Below are 21,340 nucleotides of genomic sequence, written 5' to 3' on the forward strand. Positions count from 1 at the left end.
ATAGTCCATTGAATTTTAATATAATATAATGAAGTGCAGCTCCAAAGTGGCTCAACAATCGCGTTAATTTTTAATGTTTTTTTGTTTTGCTGGCCGTGTTGAGTATTTTCTTCCATAAACATAAAAAAATTACGAGCATTCGCGTCTATTATCCATGCATAGATATTCTACACAGATAACAGTTGTTGTTGTTGCTCGCTGCAATCAGAGTTGGTCTATTGATTTTAATACAATTAATTCATATAATCACATTTCGCACTGGAGGTGGCTGCCGTTGCTTTCCCATGGCATACTTTCTGTGGTTGCACAAACTCAACCGCGTGACGCTGGGAGACGCCACTGCAACGGATTCGGACTGGTTACCTCTCCCACTGTTGACCGGTCGTGAGTGCGTAATGGCCACTTGTTGTTATTTTCACTGCATATTTTGCGGCTGTAGTTGTCGTTTGTGGTTCTGCGGTTTTTGAGGCTTTTAGCTGCAGCTCGTTTTTTAAACGCATTGAATTATATTTATTTTGCAGTATTTTTGCGATTTTAGTTTGGTTTTGGTTGTACGCAAATTGAGCTTGACAAGCGAGTTTAATGAATGCGAAACCGCATATTTAACACATTGGCGAAAATTTGTGTAGTAAATTTCATTAGACGACTACGTTTGCTGCAGTTAATTGCAGTTGACTTATTTGGCAAAATAGTTCGTTTAAAAATGTGTCTGCAGCATAATTATTAGATATTATGAAATAAATTTTTTAAATTCAAACAAACCCCTTCTGCCATATCTTTTCTTCCTCATTCAACAGATTTCCGCAAGTAGGCGCTAAAACGAAAATCTGTTTCTTCTGTTCTTAATGGCTTTAGCGATAAATGCAAGAGATGTGAGAATCCCAATAATGACTTACCATTCCGCGCTTATGGTGAAGACGAACTACAGCTACTGGCTCTTTCTATTTCATCTGCACCCAGCAGCATCGAACGGGTGGAATAAAGTCAGAGCTGGAGGGTTTGTGTGCGCTGATTTAGGCAGCGAATCAGCTGCATCTGTTTTAAGATATGTTTTTCTTTTTTTGGCGAAGCAGATAGTATTCGTTGACTCAGTAAATTTTCATTTGACTGCAATGTTTGAGCAATATATTCCCAGATTTTCGTTTAAAATTGAGCGAGTGCCGGGAAATCTTCAAAGCTGCCTCGAAAAAAAATTGATTGGCGGTGTACATTATAACTCGCAACAGACTCATCTGAAACCAAACCACAATGGATTATATTTATTAAAGGAAATGTTTGACGAGGTAAGCCTGGAAGAATTTTTATTTAGATTTTTCAATTTTGTTGTTGCACTTGGAAACTAAAAAGCTCCCTTACGGTAGTCACGCACGAAACAATTCGGCTACGGCGGCCGCCTGGACTTAAAAATAATAATTTGCCGAAAAACGGTTTAGAGTCGAGCAGATATAGAAAACCAACTTACAGCAAAGCATGGGCAAGTACTCCTAACTTCGTAAATTTTACTCAGATCTAGTGAAACAAGATTTATATATCTTTCCATGGTTGTAAAACACTTGGTTTATCTGAGAATCAGCATTAGCCCCGATAACAATGCCAGCCTTGAATCCAACCGAAAATCTCTCTTGCCAACCAGTGCTACTTTGGACTAAGTAGGCAACTGTTTTTACGCGATTACGGTTATTACGCCAATCAAAAAGAAGATAGGTTTGTACTTTTCCAAAACATATCCTCGTTCTATCCTCTGGACTATGCGAGATAATGCGCAAAGATTCATTCATTTCCGCTGAATATTTTCTGAAGTACTCCAAAGTTCGCCTAACGAGATATTGAGAGATTATCCTCAGAGAATTTTAAGGCTGCCATTATTACTGATGCTTCATAATTAAACGAAGCATTTTAGGTTAGTTTGGCTTACACGGTTACATGGTTGTATCATACTATGCAAGAGCCCACTTGAACAATAAACACGTTTTTCGACCCTTGCTATGGCTGGGAAGATAAAAGTGGAAAAGTAAAAGGTGGGGATATGAAGAACACCAAACGTTAAGTACTTACGGTAAGAGATGAGATGATTCCGCCTCATCCGCCGGACAACTGCTACCCAAAGGACTCGAAGTAATGCCAAGCCTCACTGCGTATATACATAACGGTCCAGAAAGTACACCCACAAAGCAGCGGCTTGTTTTTTCTTATTCCTTCATTATTCCACTTGGGAGCATAGGGTTTCAACAAAACATAAACTGCTGTTCTCTTTGCGCCACCGCACGTTTGTTTAACTGCTTCTAAATCATGAGGGTAAGAGTGCCTTTCGTGGACGAACAGATCATCTACGTCATTGAGTGAGTGGAGTGCCGCCTTCAAATAACCACACCTCTAATCCTTCTCTCTTCTAACAGCGCCGGCGTTTGTTCACTTAGTTTGTGCGGCAGGTAGCGAGGGTCTGCTCTTGGATGAAGTAGCCTGCTATACAAACGTGTGCAAGGAAACCTGCTTTCCATGCCGGCTTGTGGGCTCTCTGATAGCCCCAGTACTAGAATCGGGAGCGATAGTCCAATCAGCTATTCACATGAAGAAAAAAAAAAAACTTACGATTAACAAAACTTCAGCAAATCATGACTCGGATTCAATACAGCAGTTTTGTTAATCTTACAAATTCCCAAAAACTAAATAGCCCCTAAGCGCAAATTATTCAATAAAAATTTCCAATGTAGAGAAAACAAGATATCTTTCCATGAAATGTCTTTTACCCCACCCAGTTTCACTGTTCTATTGATTGACTTTTTCTTTGAGTTTACTGGTTTTATTGTATTTTTCAACTTTGAACTTCCGGTCCCTAATTCCTTTCGCTTTGAATTATTTTTCTAAAAAATTTTCTTATGTAAATTTTGTGTAAGTCAGTAAAGTAAAGTAAACTAGAAAGGTCAAAATGACAAAGTAAAAAAAAAACACCTATCGACCGTTAGTTTTCTACAACTTAAACCCTTGTCACTGTTAATTTAATTTGACATTGTAGCCAACCCAACTCATAGATCAAAATGCAGCGGTGGATAAGGAGAGTGAAAAAGCAGAAAAAAATGATGAATATATACAAATTCCTATGTTTAAATATTTAAATCCAAAGGAGCCGAGTAAATGCAAATAAGTGCCGCTTCCCTTAAGTGATTGACTGGTCAAACTGTTGGTCTGAGTCTGAGGTAGGTTGTGCTTTGAAATTGAATACTGTAACTGTGTGAGCTCATTTTTCTTTGCTTTATTGCGCTACTTTTTAACATTTATTTTTGTTTTAGCTTTCTTCGTTTTTCTTACTAGCTTTTTTTTGTTTTTTTTTCGCACAAATTCACTTTCACATTTTATAAAAAAAAGGTTAACCTAACTACTTCTATGCACAATAGAGCTATCGCTCTTTCGCAACAAGCTTCATCGTTGCTGCTTTGACAAAGGTGTGCTTCGAATAAATAGAATCTTTAGCCTCAGCGAAAGAATTTTAACTGGAAAGTGATTAAATTTAAAAGGAGGTGAAGAACGAAAGGTTCAAAGTGTCTGCTGATACAAATGAAAAGTGAAAAGATGGAAAGGTTAAGTTGTTTTTAATGGTCTCTATGAGAAAATATATTTGTGTATGCATTTTTCCTTTAACAGAGAGCAGCGTTTCAATAAAGGGTTACCCAATAAAAGGTGTTATTTTGATATTCAACGAAAAATACTATTTTTTAATATAAATGATCGGATGTTTATTTCATTACAAAGAGGAAGGTATGCCGTTAATAGTGGAAAATAACAGCAGGCAAATGATCACCACGACCACGCTTACAGGACAATATCCTTTCCATGAAATTTTCCATAACCAAATTGCAAAGTGGCTGCCCTGTGTCCTCCATAGCCTCACGAATTCCATCTTTGAGGCACTGAATCGACCCTGAGCTGTTGGTATAGACGTTCACTTTCACGTGGCCCAAAAGAAAAAGGTCACAAGGTGTTAAATCACAAGATCTCGGTGACCAATTGAGATCACCTCTTCGAGAGACAACTCGGTCCGGAAACTTTTCCCGTAAAAGATCAATGGTTTCGTTGCTTGTGTGGCACGTAGCGCCGTCTTGTTGAAAATAAAAATTGTCCAGATCAATACCATCCAATTCCGGCCATACAAAATCGTTAATCATCTCTCGATAGCGCAATCCAGCCAAAAATAATAAGTGTTATTGGTAAGCCCTTTACTATTAAAGTAAATGATATTTATTTATCAAGTGCATACGAGCACCTGGTCACAGGGATATTGCAGGACAGGATTGCTCGCTAGACAGAGCATGCGTAAGAGGGGCGCCTTGTGCACGAAAAGGATTCAGATTCTCTTGACTATCTGGGATCTGTTTCTGAGAAGGTGGACTTTGCGAGCGCTGGGCAAGTCCACTAACTTGTAAGGTCAAGAAATTATTTTAGGTAAGAGGAAAAGCCGAGAAAAGCTTAAGGTTAACAGATTCTGAACTCTCTTTTGGTGTAAGTGAGCTAACCGGGCATTGTCCATACAGTAAAATTTGCTTCGAGTCCTTTTTTTGGCAGCTGGGGAATGAGTCCCACTTCTACTCGAAGGCGTCCTACCCAATTCTGGCAAAGTGGCTGCTATTGCTCCCCTGATTTTGCACAGCTGTACAATTGGTTTTGCGGTGATACCAAAGTCAAACCTCGCAGCGTACAGGCAACTCACTTGCATGTTGTCGAAAATGTCTTTAAAATCGATCTGATGAAGCATGTCGGCTCTGTTTTCATGGTTATTTTCAAGCAATTGCAGTAAAGTGAATATAGGTATAGAAAGTACCGGAAATATTTAAACAAAACAAAACAGAGTTAAATTTCAGGCAAAATTATGTTATATCCTTCAAAATAAGACCCGTCTGAAGCAACAAACATGTGCCCACGTTTAACCCTATCCTCCATGCACCCCTGTTAGGCCGACGAAGGGATGGCCTTCAACTTCTTCGTCGCATTCTCTTTGATCTCCTCTATCGACTGAAATCGCCTTCCACGATGTGGTAACTTCAACTTGGGAAACAAAAATAGGTCGCACGGGGCCATATCAGGGGAATACGGTACTTACACGATGGTATTTACTTGGTGTTTGGCCAAATATTCCAGCACAATTCGGGCTCGGTGCCATGGCGCGCTATTATAATGCAAAATCCAAGAATTGTTTGCCCACATTTCCGGCCGTTTGCTTCAAACGGCAAACGCTTCAAAACGGATAAATAATATTCTTTATTGACTCTCTGGCCCGACAGAAGGTACTCATGGTGTACTACGCCTTGGCAATCGAAGAAAACAGTCAACATCACCTTCCCGGAACTTTTTGATCATAGGGTATGTTGTTTAGTTTTTAAGGTCTGACAAAGTTCTACCAGTTCGTTCATGCCCGACTGCATCCGTCTTCGCTTTCGACCAATACGCTCTGTAGAACATTGTATGAGATATTTCGAAGTCTAATGGCGGCCGCCGTAGTCGAATTGATGCGTGACTACAACTCGGAATTCAGAGAGGACGTAGGTTAAAATCTCGGTGAAACACCAAAATTAAGGAAAACATTTTTCTAATAGCGGTCGCCCCTCGGCAGGCAATGGCAAACCTCCGAGTGTATTTCTGCCACGAGAAAGCTCCTCATAAAAAATATCTTCGTTCGGAGTCGGCTTGAAACTCTAGGCCCCTCCATTTGTGGGACAACATCAAGACCACAAGACGCCACAGATGTGAGGAGGAACTCGGCCAAACATCCAAAAAGGGTGTACGCGCCAATTATATTTATATATATACTACAGGACTTGACAACAAAACAGTTATTCGGGCGAGTGGCATAAAATTATGGATGCGTTTAATGAGAAAGTACGATTAGTAGATGCTGAATGCAGGTTTTTAAGCAAAAATAATAAAATAATATGATATGCTGACGAGACGATGGTTTTATCAGAAACCGAGTATAACTTTCAGTAACTTTTGGTCGAGTTTGAAAAAGCGACTGGCAAATTTAATATGAAAATCTCAGCTAAAAAGACCAAATCTATGACAATATACAGAGACCCTCTCCGATGTAAACACGTTACTTATACTCGTAACAAAACAGTTGAACAGGGGCCGGAATCCAACTTACTTTTAACTAAATGACCAGCAACAAGGACATAAAAAAATAATCAAAAATATAAGTTATCAAGATGGCTGCCCCATCTTCGGAATTTTTATGGAATATGGAAGAATATTAAAATTGAATGGGTAGAAGTTTACTAAAAGTTCTAATTAATAAAGTTGAACATATTGATGCAGATGTTGAAATTTGTTTAATTTTCTTAAATTTATTACAAAATGCTGAACTTTGGTCTATAAGCACTTTCTTATGCATTAAACGATATTTTTATGCAAAATCAACGAGAAAAATTTAACGTGATAAATATTGCAAATATGGCAAAAATATATTTCACTATATTTTCATTCAAAATAACTATGCAATAGTATGATATTATATACGGATAATCTTTATTTTTTGCATTTCAATATAATTGCAACAAATATTCTGAATAACAATGTAGAAACAACCAAATATGTACACAAAGCGAATTCGCCTTGGCACAAATTTTTGACAGCAGTGGCAATTCGCACAAGGCGAATTAATAAGCTCTTCTAATGAAGGATGGTTCCATGTGTAGAGAAGGATGGTTCCATGTGTAGAAGTCCACGCAAGTGGGGAAAGTTACTGATCGCCATTCACTTGGGAGTGGCCAGGACGATTCTTCTACATATGGTTCAAGCAGCTCACGACGGCCGGGATTAGCCCACGTATCCTCTGGGTAGCTTCCGAACACCCGTTCGGGAGTGAGCTAAAGTGAGAAGGCGAAACATTCCAGGATAGCTGGTTGTGCGTTGGGTTTGGGACCCGCCACTTAAAAATCGCCCCCAATGAAAACTTTAAAAAAGCCTCGGATGAGACCTCCCTATACTGATGACGACCCCTGCAAACGAACTAAGGACTATGATTTGAGGGCATGCACCTGGAATGTCCGGTCCCTTAATGGGGAGGGTGCCTCTGCCCGGCTGGTTGATGTCCTCGTGAGAGTAAAGGCTGACATCACTGCCATCCAAGAGATGCGATGGACGGGGCAAGGAAAGAAAACCATAGGACCTTGCGACGTCTACTACAGCTGCCATGTAAAGGAGCGCAAATTCGGTGTCGGATTTGTTGTGGGAGAGAGACTTCGTCGCCAAGTACTGTCGTTCACTCCGGTGGACGAGCGTCTCGCAACAATCCGCATCAAAGCCCGTTTTTTTAACATATCGCTAATTTGCGCCCACGCCCCGACGGAAGAGAAGGACGATGCGACCAAAGATTCTTTCTATGAGCGCCTGGAACGCTCCTATGAGCGCTGCCCCCGCCACGACATAAAAATCGTGCTTGGCGACTTCAACGCCAGGGTGGGCAAGGAGGGAATTTTTGGTCCCACAGTCGGAAAATTCAGCCTACACAACGAAACATCCGGTAACGGACAGAGGCTGATCGACTTCGCCGGGGCCCGAAACATGGTAGTCTGCAGCACCAGATTCCAGCATAAAAAGATACACCAAGCTACCTGGCTGTCCCCTGATCGAAAAACGCGAAACCAGATCGATCATGTTGTGATAGATGGAAGACACGCTTCTAGTGTATTAGATGTACGTACGATCCGAGGACCCAACATTGACTCGGATCACTACCTTGTTGCAGCCAAACTGCGCACGCGCCTCTGTGCAGCAAAAAACGTGCATCTACCTACGCAAAGAATGTTCGACCTCGAAAAGCTGCAATCACAACAGACAGCCAGAAGATTCGCCACTCGACTCTCACTCCTGCTCTCAGAGAGTACTGCCCAACAAACCGGCATCCACGAACAATGGAGCAACATTTCTCGTTCTCTACGTACCGCCGCCGAAGAAGAAATCGGATTCCGGCGAGCCCGAAAAAACAATTGGTACGACGAGGAATGTCATGCTGCCGCAGAAAGAAAGGATGCCGCCTATAGAGCCACGCTGCGATCGGGCGCAACGCGAGCCATGTGGGATCGCTACAGAGAGCTGAAAAAGGAAGAGAGACGTATTATCCGACAGAAGAAACGAGAGGCCGAAATACGTGAGTGCGAAGAGCTTGAGATGCTGGCCAACAGGAACAACGCCCGAAAATTCTACCAGAAAGTTCGGCGGCTTACAGAAGGTTTTAAGACCGGGGCGTTTTCCTGTAAGAACAAAGACGGCGAACTGGTGACCGACGTACAGAGCAATCTTAAATTATGGAGGGAACACTTCTCGAACCTATTAAACAGTGACAGCTGCGCATGTCACCGAGAAAGTGAAGATCCCGATACCCCAATCGTTGACGACGGAATTGTCGTTCCGCTACCCGATCATGACGAGGTGAGAATAGCGATAACGCGGCTAAAGAACAACAAAGCCGCGGGCGCCGACGGACTGCCGGCTGAGCTATTCAAACATGGCGCCGAGGAGCTGGTAAGGTGCATGCATCAGCTCCTATGCAAAATATGGTCGGATGAAAGCATGCCTGCCGATTGGAATTTAAGTGTGCTCTGCCCAATCCATAAGAAGGGCGATCCTGCAATTTGTGCCAATTACCGCGGGATTAGTCTTCTAAATATCGCCTATAAGGTTCTAGCGAGCGTATTGTGTGAAAGGCTGAAGCCCACCGTCAACCAACTGATTGGACCTTATCAGTGTGGCTTCAGACCTGGAAAGTCTACCATCGACCAAATATTCTCAATACGCCAAATCTTGGAAAAGACCCATGAAAGGAGAATCGACACACACCATCTTTTCGTCGACTTCAAAGCTGCATTCGACAGTACGGAAAGGAGTTACCTGTATGCCGCGATGTCTGAATTTGGTATCCCCGCAAAACTAATACGGCTATGTAAGATGACGTTGCTCAACACCAACAGCGCCGTCAGAATTGGAAAGGACCTCTCCGAGCCGTTTGATACCAAACGAGGTTTCAGACAGGGTGACTCCCTGTCGTGTGACTTCTTTAACCTGATGTTGGAGAGCATCGTACGAGCCGCAGAACTTAATCGCTCAGGCACAATTTTTTATAAGAGCGTACAATTGCTGGCGTATGCCGATGATATTGACATCATCGGCCTTAACAACCGCGCTGTTAGTTCTGCCTTCTCCAAACTGGATAAAGAGGCAAAGCGAATGGGTCTGGTGGTGAACGAGGACAAAACGAAGTACCTCCTGTCTTCAAACAAACAGTCGGCGCACTCGCGTATCGGCACCCACGTCACTGTTGACAGTTATAATTTTGAGGTTGTAAAAGACTTCGTCTATTTAGGAACCAGCATTAACACCGATAACAATGTCAGCCTTGAAATCCAACGTAGAATCTCTCTTGCCAACAAGTGCTACTTTGGACTAAGTAGGCAATTGAGTAGTAAACTCCTCTCTCGACGAACAAAACTAACACTCTACAAGACTCTCATCATGCCCGTCCTAACGTATGGCGCAGAAGCTTGGACGATGACAACATCCGATGAAGCGACGCTTGGAGTGTTCGAGAGAAAGATTCTGCGTAAGATTTTTGGACCTTTGCACGTTGGCAATGGCGAATATCGTAGACGATGGAACGATGAGCTGTATGAGCTTTACGACGACATAGACATAGCGCAGCGAATAAAGATCCAGCGGCTTCGTTGGCTGGGTCATGTCGTCCGAATGGATACAAACGCTCCGGCTTTGAAAGTATTCGATGCGGTACCAGCTGGTGGTAGCAGAGGAAGAGGAAGGCCTCCTCTGCGTTGGAAAGATCAGGTGGAGAAGGACTTGGCTTCACTTGGTGTGTCCAACTGGCGCCGGTTAGCACGAGAAAGAAACGACTGGCGCGCTTTGTTAAACTCGGCCAAAATCGCGTAAGCGGTTATAGCGCCAATTAAGAAGAAGAATGATACTACCTTATATAGATATGCCTTGGCAATCCTGTTATAAAATTCAAATTTAGAGATCTTAACAAGCAGAAGGTATTGCCATATAGAAATAAATACATTAGTAATTTATAAAATATAAGAACGCAACAACAATAATGTTTTTTTACTTTTTACACTTCAATGAGAAATGTTGCAGACCGTGAAGCAACTTTTTTTCATTGTACTTCGGTTCATTGTAACTTTGGTTTTATATACTAATTTTTGTAAAGAAAAATTTAAATAAATTTTTGTATAAAGTTTAAGTACTAATAAATAATGTATACAATTTTTTATATTTATTTCTATTTTTATCTCTTCTAAAAACAATTTTTTCTTCTAGCGCATTTTTGGCGCTGCTCGACGTATGTTACCCCTTCATTTTCGTAAGTTTATTACAAAAAGCTGTACTTTGGTCTATAAGCACTTTTTTATGCATAAACAATATATTTGTGAAAAATCAGCGATAAAAATTTGGCGTGAAAAATATTGAAAAAAGTTGAAGTGACTTCATTACATGAGCACTAGACTGGCCGTAACTTTTTTTTTTTGTTGAAATCCATAAATTTTCGGGTCTTAAAACATTAGGTTAGGAGTAGTGAAAAACGGTGTAATTTTTTAACCCGATCCGATGATGCCTAACCGTGCCCATTTGATCCCAAAGTATGGAAAATTTCAAAAAATCACAATTTTTACCAAATTTTTTTTTGTTTCCAATTTATATAATAGGTCTATTTATAAGTTCGTGCGGTTTTACAACAGATGGCGTAACTTGATTATTATTCCATCGATCCACATTTCCAAACATTCATTGGAGAGCTACTGTCGTAAGGCACAAACGTCAGTATAAGTTTTTTATTTGAAGCGTAAACAACAATATTTTTACCACACTTGAAAATGTCGAATTTCGTGCCAAATAATGTGTTTTTGCGGGGAATTCTTCTTCATTATTTTAATATGAAGAAAAAAGCAGCCGAAAGTCATCGTATCTTGGTGGAAGTTTATGGTGAGCATGCTCTATCTGAGCGAACGTGCCAGAAGTGGTTTGCACGCTTTAAAAGTGGTGATTTTGGCTTGGAAGACGAAGAACGCGAGGGTGCGCCGCCAAAGTTCATGGATACCGAATTGGAGGAATTGCTCGATCAAGATCCGGCTCAAACGCAAGAAGAGGTTGCAAAAACTTTGGGAGTTGATCAATCAACCATTTCCAAACGTTTAAAAGCCATGGGAATGATCCGAAAGGTAGGCCATTGGGCGCCGTATGAATTGAAGCCAAGAGACGTTGAACGCCGTTTTATGGCATGCGAACAACTGCTTCAACGGCACAAAAGAAAGGGTTTTTTGCATCGAATTGTGACTGGCGATGAAAAGTGGGTCCATTACGACAATCCAAAACGTCGGGCAACGTATGGATACCCTGGCCATGCTTCAACATCGACGTCGGCGCAGAATATTCATGGCCTGAAGGTTATGCTGTGTATCTGGTGGGACCAGCTGGGTGTTGTGTATTATGAGCTACTGAAACCGAATGAAACGATTACGGGGGATGTCTACCGACGACAATTGATGCGTTTGAGCCGAGCACTGCGAGAAAAACGGCCGCAATACGCCGATAGACACGACAAAGTTATTTTGCAACATGACAATGCTCGGCCACATGTTGCACAAGTGGTCAAAACATACTTAGAAACGCTCAAATGGGATGTCCTACCCCACCCGCCGTATAGTCCAGACCTTGCGCCATCCGATTACTATCTCTTCCGATCGATGCAACATGGCCTGGCTGACCAGCACTTCCGTAATTACGATGAAGTCAAAAAATGGATCGATTCGTGGATTGCGGCAAAACCGACCGAATTTTTCACAAAGGGAATCCGTGAATTGCCAGAAAGATGGGAAAAAGTAGTAGTAAGCGATGGACAATATTTTGAATATTAAATTTGTAACCATTTTACGTCAATAAAGTTTCAAATTTCGAAAAAAAACCGCACGAACTTATTCATAGTCCTATTAATTTAATTTAATTTAATAAAATTTTAATTAAAGAATTGATTGTCTATTTAATGAGAGATGTTTTGGTGTAAAACGGATACAATTGCCTGTAGTGCTCAACAACTTGTAGTAAGTACTGTTTATCTTCTTCATTATTAGTAAGCGATCTGTTGTAGTCTGTGATCAATTTCAATGCTCTCTCTGCAGCGTCATTAACTATAGACAAATGCTGACAAATTCGTTTTCCCGCTATATAGTCTTATTTTTCTTGCCATGTTGAAGGATCTGATTCCAAAAAACTTGTTTCAATTCCTAAGCGGGTAAATAATGTTTTAGTTCTTGATGATTTCATCATCAAAATCATTTATATTCTTGCTGCCGTAAAGCGTTATTTCTGACATTGCAGCAACAACTCTCTTTGGAACAGCATCTTCCTTCTGGTTATCGCTAGTAATTGCTTCCACCATTTTTCGCTTAATATGTGAAGGAATTTGATCATCAAAAAATGAAAGGCCAACCGCCTCTTCCGACAAATACCATAAATGATTTTTAATTTTATGTAACAAGGCATTGGATACATTCTTATCGAAATATACAATCACATCTTGATTGAGCTTAAGGTCATTTTGTAGAGCAGCTATTGGATCCACACAACGAAACCAATATGGAACGTAGATGCAGGTTAAAAAAATACAAACGCTTCTTAGACTCTTTATCTCTGAAGTCGTTAACACGAATTGCTCGCGAAACAGAAACATTTTGTAGCAATATAGGCACTTCGACATAAACCTTGCGTGTGATGTTGCACCAGGTGAACGTACTTGTGAAAAATTTGGTACGTCTTTCCCAACAAAGAGCAACGATAGTTGTAGTAATTCTTTATAATCGGCACGAGTATGGTGGCTATTTGATGCAGTTAGACAAAAATTCTTAAATATTTCCACTTCAGCTATTGTAAAGACTTTCCAAACTTCATTTTCCGACATTCCACTTTTGAATGACTTAGAATTAATGTTTTTCCAGCTGTTAGAGAAACGATTGAATAAGGGAACTTCCGGTGCTGATGATTTGCCAAAATTTAGTTCGAACACTGCTTTGACTAGCAACTCACTAACATGGTGACGACAGGGAAAGGAAAGTAGATTTCGGCCCAACCTTTTTTCAAGCAAGAACGCTGCTCCATTATTAACTCCCGTATTAGCAGCTGTTGTATCAAATGATACAATTTCCACTAAATCATCGAGCTTCCACTTGCACAAAAAATTATGTATTTCTGCAGCTATTGCATCTCCCGTTGAACTTTCAATTTTTGGTATCCCCAGCAGTGTTTCTATATTTTCTCCTGTGACAACGAGAGACAATCTATATTTCTTTTCTGTGCCTAGGATTTCTGCAAGCAGCTTGCCATCCCAGTGAAGGACAAAAACGTCGGGAATCTACAAACAAGTAAAAAGAAAGGTCAATAATCCAAAATCTTATAAACATATTCAGTAAAACCATAACATTGAATCCATTAATAATCTCTTGAGCTTGTCTGCGACGATAATCTCTCCTCAGCGAATGTAATGTTGTTCGATTATGAATTATGTAAATCTTCCCTTTTTATTGACGGCGTTCCATTAATATTTTGCATGGTATTTATGAAGGCAGCAACCGTTGCACTCACCAAATGCTTGGCACCTCTTGTTGAGAGGTTACATTTGTCCATGCATGCAAGCATTCTATCATCAATAAAATTAATTTTTCCTCGATTTGCCTTTTTCGGTAGTAAATTACTTCCGTCTGTATCTTTGCCTTCATTCATATCTTTTGCTGCATTTTCTTCGCCAGCTGAAATATCCTTTTCAGCATCCTCGGTATCAGAGACTTCGAGAGCATAATTAGCTTCAAATGGGATCAAATATTAAAAAAAAAGAAACAGTAAAGCTTAACTTACTATGAACTAAATGCTTTTCAATGCGCTTTCTTTCTTCTTCCATTCGTTGCTCTTTGCGTTTTTCTTTTCTTGTGAGTAAAGTATCGGCACCTTACATACTACCTGGACGTCCTCTATTTCTTTGGAGCAAAAGAAAGTCTTTATCTTCCTGCATTTTCATTAAACCTAAGGCATCCATGGCTGCAATGTCAAATATGAAGTTTTATCCTTAAACTCTGCTTCATTTTTACGACACTTCTCGTTAGGAGTCTTGGAATGTTTTTGTAAATTTCTCCATTCCTCGTAAAGATTTTTAAGTTTTTTAATAATAGGACTATGAATAAGTTCATGCGGTTTTTTTTCGAAATTTGAAACTTTATTGACGTAAAATGGTTACAAATTTAATATTCAAAATATTGTCCATCGCTTACTACTACTTTTTCCCATCTTTCTGGCAATTCACGGATTCCCTTTGTGAAAAATTCGGTCGGTTTTGCCGCAATCCACGAATCGATCCATTTTTTGACTTCATCGTAATTACGGAAGTGCTGGTCAGCCAGGCCATGTTGCATCGATCGGAAGAGATAGTAATCGGATGGCGCAAGGTCTGGACTATACAGCGGGTGGGGTAGGACATCCCATTTGAGCGTTTCTAAGTATGTTTTGACCACTTGTGCAACATGTGGCCGAGCATTGTCATGTTGCAAAATAACTTTGTCGTGTCTATCGGCGTATTGCGGCCGTTTTTCTCGCAGTGCTCGGCTCAAACGCATCAATTGTCGTCGGTAGACATCCCCCGTAATCGTTTCATTCGGTTTCAGTAGCTCATAATACACAACACCCAGCTGGTCCCACCAGATACACAGCATAACCTTCAGGCCATGAATATTCTGCGCCGACGTCGATGTTGAAGCATGGCCAGGGTATCCATACGTTGCCCGACGTTTTGGATTGTCGTAATGGACCCACTTTTCATCGCCAGTCACAATTCGATGCAAAAAACCCTTTCTTTTGTGCCGTTGAAGCAGTTGTTCGCATGCCATAAAACGGCGTTCAACGTCTCTTGGCTTCAATTCATACGGCACCCAATGGCCTACCTTTCGGATCATTCCCATGGCTTTTAAACGTTTGGAAATGGTTGATTGATCAACTCCCAAAGTTTTTGCAACCTCTTCTTGCGTTTGAGCCGGATCTTGATCGAGCAATTCCTCCAATTCGGTATCCATGAACTTTGGCGGCGCACCCTCGCGTTCTTCGTCTTCCAAGCCAAAATCACCACTTTTAAAGCGTGCAAACCACTTCTGGCACGTTCGCTCAGATAGAGCATGCTCACCATAAACTTCCACCAAGATACGATGACTTTCGGCTGCTTTTTTCTTCATATTAAAATAATGAAGAAGAATTCCCCGCAAAAACACATTATTTGGCACGAAATTCGACATTTTCAAGTGTGGTAAAAATATTGTTGTTTACGCTTCAAATAAAAAACTTATACTGACGTTTGTGCCTTACGACAGTAGCTCTCCAATGAATGTTTGGAAATGTGGATCGATGGAATAATAATCAAGTTACGCCATCTGTTGTAAAACCGAAACGAACTTATTCATAGTCCTATTACAATTTTTTTCTTGCGCCGTGGGAATTTTAGCTTTTTTCCAAAATTCAATCGTGGCACCAATCGTGTATTTCATACTGCTTTCCAAAGTCAAGTTTTCGTGCCTCATTTTGTAAAACAATAATTGGAACACCTGTTTCATTGATGGCAACTTGGCCCCCAAAATAACACTTTCACATTCACCCACAAGAAATATTTTTTGCTCAGAACGTAATCTTTTTTTCGGAATGCCTGATAATGATTTTGAACTAATTTTTTCACTAACTAATTACTTGTGTACTATTAAACGCATAAGACAACTGAAACTGAATAAAAATGCAATGTCAAAGACTACTAATTCAAATGTCGAGTAAAAATTCAAAACTTTTAGCGTATTCAGCGAACACAACAGTTGATGAATTGTTTAGTGATCACCAAAGTGTTGATTATGAAACAAATTTTTATTTTTATTATTATAGTGAAGTGTGAAAAATTATTTAAAAAGTACCTTTGCATAAAATTTAAAAATAATTATTTCATTTAGCAGCTGACTCAACACACCGTTCATAAAACACAATTTCTATTACTCAACTGACGCTGACATATTTTCCACGTATCTTTAATCAGTTATGTGTGCTGAAAGCACCTTTTGTCAGGTGGCTTTCGCGATATAAATTGGTTCATACCGCTATAAAGTAAACAAGATCATTAATTAAAATCACATCACATCAATGAATATAAGATTCGAACGAAAAAATTGGAAACGAAAAAAAAATTAGGAAAAATTGTGATTTTTTCAAATTTTCCATACTTTGGGATCAAATGGGCACGGTTAGACATCATCGGATCGGGCTGAAAAAATATACCGTTCTTTATTGCATCTAACCTCATGTTTTACGACCCGAAAACTTTTGGATTTTCAATTTTTATTTTTCTCCATACAAGCTGCGGCCAGTCTAATGAGCACATGTGTGTATGTATGTATACGCCACCTGCAGTCTGCTGTCGTCAGTGTATTTAAACTATGAGAAGTAAAAAGCTTATCTCATGCATGCTCGCTAATCGTAAAGTGTTTCATTTTCAACAAACGAATGCAACTGTGCAGCGACTTCAATCAGCAACGATTCTCATACCCATCAAAACGGGGAGTCCCCCGTATGAGGTGGCGGCATATGCATGTAAGTATATGTGCATGTTATATATGTATGTATGTATACCCCCAATATCTATTCCATTTTTTTGCGATAAGTTTTGCAATGAGTTTAGCAATCTTCAATCTGCATTCTCGTGCAGTTGTGTGTTTCGGAAGCTCCGGCTAGGCTAATGCAGCCTATCCACATCGTAGGGAGAGCACCTTTTTCTTACGAAAATATAATATGAGAAAAAAAAATGGTTGTGCTTTCCTTTTCTACCACGATATATTTGCTTATAATGTCTAAGTGCGTGGACCGAATTTAAAACTTATAACACGCAAATGTAGTCACTATATCAGCCTTTTGATTTATATTACTTTTTGTAAATGAAAATTAAGAATTAATAGCAAAATTTAACGTCAAAAATTCCTCTTTTTTGCATAAGCTTGAAAAAATGCCCTATTACAGACGCTTATTTCACTTAAATACAAACACAGAAAAGTAACAAAATCACTTATAAACATTCTTTATTACATTAAGATTCGATTTAAAGCTATTTTTACTAAATAATAGTCCAAATTCTATTAAAATTCTATTATTACAAATGGTCTTCTAACCGTGCAGAATAAATTTGAGGAGCGAACTGTCAAACGAACGATGAGAGAGAGAAGAACAAAGCGAAATAAGAAAAACCCAGTCAACCAAAAGGGAACAATTCTTTTATTAATATATTATTTTTATTATTTATAGGGGCGCTTTTTTGATTTCAAATATACATGTATATTACAAAAACATATATTTAAAAAAAAAAAAAATTATAAATAGTGAAATAATGCAAAATCGGACAATTTTTTACCTAAATTTTCGCCATCGGGACTCATAACTTTTACGACAACGTTTTCATAAGTGCTATGAAATATAAAAAAAATAAAAAAATAATTGGCGCGTACACTTCTGTTAGGTGTTTGGCCGAGCTCCTCCTCCTATTTGTGGTCTTGATGTTGTTCCACAAATGGAGGGACCTACAGTTTAAAGCCGACTCCGAACGGCAGATATTTTTTTATGAGGAGCTTTTTCATGGCAGAAATACACACGGAGGTTTGCCATTGCCTGCCGAGGGGCGACCGCTATTAGAAAAATGTTGTTATTAATTTTGCTTTCACCGAGATTCGAACCAACGACCTCTCTGTGAATTCCGAATGGTAATCACGCACCAACCCATTCGGCTACGACGGCCGAAATATAAAACCTAAGTTAAATGCTTGCTGGGTTGACGACTGCTGTATACTCTTCTCTTCAACTGTATTTCAGTACAAACTGCAAATGCGGTCGGAAAAACCCAATTTTTAAACTTCTCCTAGGAGGTCTATAGGGACACTAGGAGGTTGGGACTTTCACAGTTATAATGGTGTGACCTTGCTCTTTCTAATGGGCGTGGTGGGTGGTGCCACGCCCCCTCCCTCTCCGCCCTTCATTCAAATGTATCGTGGTAGTAAAGAAAAGTTTTGCCAAACAAAATTTCTTTCGGACTAGTTCGGCGCAAAAGAGCAACAATTTTTTTGAGGGGTGTTCACAAATTTCCTTAGCGATGTAAAGAAAAATTGTAATTGTAATTAATAAAACACTTTCGACCATTGTCAAATATTAAACCAGTATTTCCACCTCTAACAAAACTCGGTTTCCTCGGTATACACAGCGTATTTATGTAAGAAAATGAAAGACAGATGATTAATTTTATTGTTGTGGCGGTATAAAATGAATTTATTTTTATTTCATATAAAACCTAATTATTTCTATTTTGTTCAGTATTCCCATATAAAATGGCAAAAAAGGCAAAATGCTGTATACTTTTCTTTATTACTTCCCATTGTTTCTAATAAAGACAAATATCCAACCCCATTGTATAGCTCAAAAAAATCTTGCACGACTGTCAAAGGGTTTCTATTACTTTAACGAGAACGACTGTTAACGACTGCATAATATACCAAGGAAAAGCAATAGTATCAAAGCCAGTGCGCCGTCATCCTTACTTAACTTCTCCTCCTTAGCTGTCTCCTCCTTCGCTGTCTCCTTCTTAGCTGTCCCCTCCTTAGCTGTCCCTTTCTTGGCTGCCCACTCCTTAGCTGTCCCCTCCTTAGCTGCCCCCTCCTTGGCTGTCCACTCCTTGGTTGTCTCCTCCACAGGTTGTGCATAGCATTGATCGTCCTCAATTTGCATATCGCACAGCTGCTCCTGATCAAACGCAATAACTTCCATGAATGTTGAATTGATAACGCACTGCTGATTTAAAGAACTTCGTTGAATGACCTGTGCATAAAAATTATTTCTCACTAATTGTGAATAATGAATTTATGGCAAATGAAGAAAGAAATTATTCTACCTCATTAATTTCGTAACTGATATACGAATATCGTTCCCTTTCGTAGCACAGCTGCATATCACAAATATTTGAAGTTACGGTGAAAAATATCAAAAGCGCAGAAACCATCTTTCCCAATGTATTCGCAAAGTAGAACTGACTGACTGCATTCATAAGTTCTTCATCGATGCAAGTGCAATAGCTCAATCTCGCACGTATGCACGAATGTAAATTTGAATGTATTGGTATAATGGCATACATATGAATGTTCACACAGTCACTCACACCTTATTTGATGCCGATATGATTTTGGAAAAACAGAGCATGCAAATATTTCATTCATTTCATTTATTTTTTTTTTATTATTTCTCAATATAAAATACAAAATGTTAGAAATACGATTGAGGTCTTCATTAAGCCTTGCTATCAAATCTTCAATAAGACATATTGGCCTTGACAGGTAGATCCAAGAGTCGTCAGCATAGAGATGAATCGTCGAATTTTGGCAGCACTCAACAATGTCATTAATAAAAATGCAAAATAAAATTGGGCCTAAAATAGAGCCCTGCGGCCCATCTGATGTAATTGGCTTAAGGCTTGAGTGGTTATCACCACACTTAACTTGTTGTAGCTGATTCGAAAGGTAACTTTTTATTAGTTGCAGAGAAAATGCTCCAAACTTATAGAGATAACCCAATTTTTGCAGCAAAATGTTGTGACCAATAGTATCAAAACCCTTTAAAAAATCAAATAAATACTAGCGCTGTTAGGTAGTTTTTATCATAAGCAGGGCGAACATCTTCAAATATTTTAAGCATAGCTATGGACCAATAAGCACCTGCCCTATCGAAAGTTTTTGAAAAATGTTTGGCGCGACAAATTACCTGCTACTTGGACAAGAATAATCTGCTGAGTAATTTCCAGTCGAGCTTCAAAAGTTGTGCAATGTTGCCAACTATTTGCTCTTCGCAATAAATTTAGTGCTTTTTTATACCCAAAATGCGAAATTTTTAAGTTTCGTGTCTTTTTTTTAATTCAAAGCTACCGAATCCTTAATTAAAAAAACTGTATTATTATACAAAAGAAGGTTAAAAAAGGCCACTCTAGAAGATTTTAGTGCTAATGAAAATTAGTTGGTTCTTCTAAAATTTGGTATTTTGAAAGTGCAAATTTAATATTTTGTTCCTTTTAAGGTTATGCAAGACTATTAAATCTTCTTCTCTCAACTCTTCTTAAGATTGAAAACCTTTTTCACATTTTAAAAAGCGTTTGAATTCACTGAATGCGAATTAAGCCATAGAGGTGTAATCGTTTAGTGGGACATAGGGCATCAAGAGGTGTATTTATTGTAAAAATAAGCCAAAAAATACCAGAAAATACCAAAGAAACCATAATGACATTTTTACGAAAAGAGTATCTTATCTAGTTACATAACCTCAATATAGCAAAAACGACGTTTCCTTAACAAAAGAGTTTCGCTTAACAAAAAAACTCATAAAGTAAATTGTACATATCCATAACTTCTTCTTCTTAATTGGCGCGATAACCGCCTACGCGATTTTGGCCGAGTTTAACAAAGCGCGCCAGTCGTTTCTTTCTCGTGCTAACCGGCGCCAGTTGGACACACCAAGTGAAGCCAAGTCCTTCTCCACCTGATCTTTCCAACGCAGAGGAGGCCTTCCTCTTCCTCTGCTACCACCAGCTGGTACCGCATCGAATACTTTCAAAGCCGGAGCGTTTGTATCCATTCGGACGACATGACCCAGCCAACGAAGCCGCTGGATCTTTACTCGCTGCGCTATGTCTATGTCGCCGTAAAGCTCATACAGCTCATCGTTCCATCGCCTGCGATATTCGCCGTTGCCAACGTGCAAAGGTCCAAAAATCTTACGCAGAATCTTTCTCTCGAACACTCCAAGCGTCGCTTCATCAGATGTTGTCATCGTCCACGCTTCTGCGCCATACGTTAGGACGCGCATGATGAGAGTCTTGTAGAGTGTTAGTTTTGTTCGTCGAGAGAGGACTTTACTGCTCAGTTGCCTACTTAGTCCAAAGTAGCACTTGTTGGCAAGAGAGATTCTACGTTGGATTTCAAGGCTGACATTGTTATCGGTGTTAATGCTGGTTCCTAAATAAACGAAGTCTTTTACAACCTCGAAATTATGACTGTCTACAGTGACGTGAGTGCCGATACGCGAGTGCGCCGACTGTTTGTTTGAAGACAGGAGGTACTTCGTTTTGTCCTCGTTCACCACCAAACCCATTCGCTTTGCCTCTTTATCCAGTTTGGAGAAGGCAGAACTAACAACGCGGTTGTTAAGGCCGATGATATCAATATCATCGGCATACGCCAACAATTGAACGCTCTTATAA

General features: G+C 39.6%; 1 protein-coding gene across 1 annotated transcript; it reads right to left on the minus strand.

Moving 5' to 3' along the window:
* Positions 1–18,338: 18,338 nt before the first annotated feature.
* LOC128856372 (uncharacterized) lies at positions 18,339–19,144 on the minus strand. Its single transcript, XM_054091672.1, has 2 exons — positions 18,989–19,144; positions 18,339–18,915 (listed from the first exon to the last, which is right to left on the minus strand). Exons 1-2 carry the CDS (start codon positions 19,139–19,141, stop codon positions 18,574–18,576), a joined length of 495 nt encoding a protein of 164 aa, XP_053947647.1. The 5' UTR covers positions 19,142–19,144; the 3' UTR covers positions 18,339–18,573.
* Between the last annotated feature and the right edge of the window lie 2,196 nt (positions 19,145–21,340).

Source organism: Anastrepha ludens, chromosome 3 (assembly GCF_028408465.1).
Source record: "Anastrepha ludens isolate Willacy chromosome 3, idAnaLude1.1, whole genome shotgun sequence".
Classification (NCBI taxonomy): Eukaryota; Metazoa; Arthropoda; class Insecta; order Diptera; family Tephritidae; genus Anastrepha; species Anastrepha ludens.

Excerpts from the sequence above, each read along its gene's own strand:
- LOC128856372 (XM_054091672.1), bottom strand. The coding sequence starts at position 19,141 with ATGAATGCAGTCAGTCAGTTCTACTTTGCGAATACATTGGGAAAGATG. Across the intron at positions 18,916-18,988 it reads TCAGTTACGAAATTAATGAG|GTCATTCAACGAAGTTCTTT; the intron begins GTAGAATAATTT and ends TTTTATGCACAG.